This window comes from Acyrthosiphon pisum, unplaced genomic scaffold (genome assembly GCF_005508785.2).
Source record: "Acyrthosiphon pisum isolate AL4f unplaced genomic scaffold, pea_aphid_22Mar2018_4r6ur Scaffold_11069;HRSCAF=11680, whole genome shotgun sequence".
Classification (NCBI taxonomy): Eukaryota; Metazoa; Arthropoda; class Insecta; order Hemiptera; family Aphididae; genus Acyrthosiphon; species Acyrthosiphon pisum.
The window spans coordinates 1-942 of record NW_021759411.1 but is presented as its reverse complement, the minus strand read 5'-3'; the positions used below and the strand labels follow the sequence as shown (position 1 = coordinate 942).

General features: G+C 49.9%; 1 protein-coding gene across 1 annotated transcript; it reads left to right on the top strand.

Annotated features, from left to right (window-relative positions):
* Positions 1–5: 5 nt before the first annotated feature.
* Positions 6–575, top strand: LOC100574470 (spore coat protein SP96-like; the record flags this gene model as incomplete). The annotated part of the gene is made up of 1 exon (XM_003248774.3): positions 6–575. A coding segment is annotated over one exon (555 nt), but the record flags the coding sequence as incomplete, so codon positions are not given.
* Between the last annotated feature and the right edge of the window lie 367 nt (positions 576–942).

Genomic DNA, 942 nt, shown 5'->3' with positions numbered 1-942 from the left:
TCCGGGGCGGCGGAGCTGGTGCCGGTGCGGGTGGCACCGCCGCCACTGGCGGTGCCGGTGGCGAATCTAGTGGCAATGGAGGCCGGCGGATATCGATCACGCTACCCACGTTCCCACCGTCCACGGACGACGAGGACGAAGATACAGCAACGGTCTTGCCGACGGCTGACACGTCGTCCTCGCCGGCCTCGCCGTCATCAGACTCTGACCTGGCTGCATCGAGAATACTGGAGCCGGCTTCATCTGAGGCGGCTGCCACCGATTCTGCGCCAGCCGCATCCGCAGACTCGACCACGGCTGCTGACTCAGCAGTAGCGGCTGACTCAACCTCAGAAGTGGCAGTCACCACCGCCGAACCAGCGGCTACTTCTGCCTCGGTCACCACCGCCGCCACCGAAGCCGCCCCCGTAACCAACGCCGCTCCGGCCGCCGGATCAGTCTCCACCACCACCGTCGCCGCTGCTGCTGCCGCCGCTGCAAGTGCCACCGCCAACGCAATCAGCTCGCCAACCACTCAAATGGTAAATCCCGAGGACGGTCCATGTCGGTGCATGTTATAAACTGCAGTACAATATATTATTATTATTATTACCTATTTTAAGAACGTCATTATAGTAATATTTTTAGACGTACCTAATAATATCCATAATATAATATGTTATGCTAGTTAAAACAACAACAATACAGGCGTATTAAAGGTATGCGTACCTATATCATAGTTTATAACAAAATTATGATAGGTAGCTGATTAGTGTTAAGGGGATTCGATACCATGATTTTCTGTTTTCGTCTAACACACGCATGACATAGTATTTTAGACGTGTTTTTTGCCAAACATAGGTACTAATTGATAGTGTTGGTCGAGTACTCAACTTTGGAAAAATTTTCGAGAAAAATGTATTGATTTATTTATTTATTTTATTGAAAAATAAATGTTAAAAC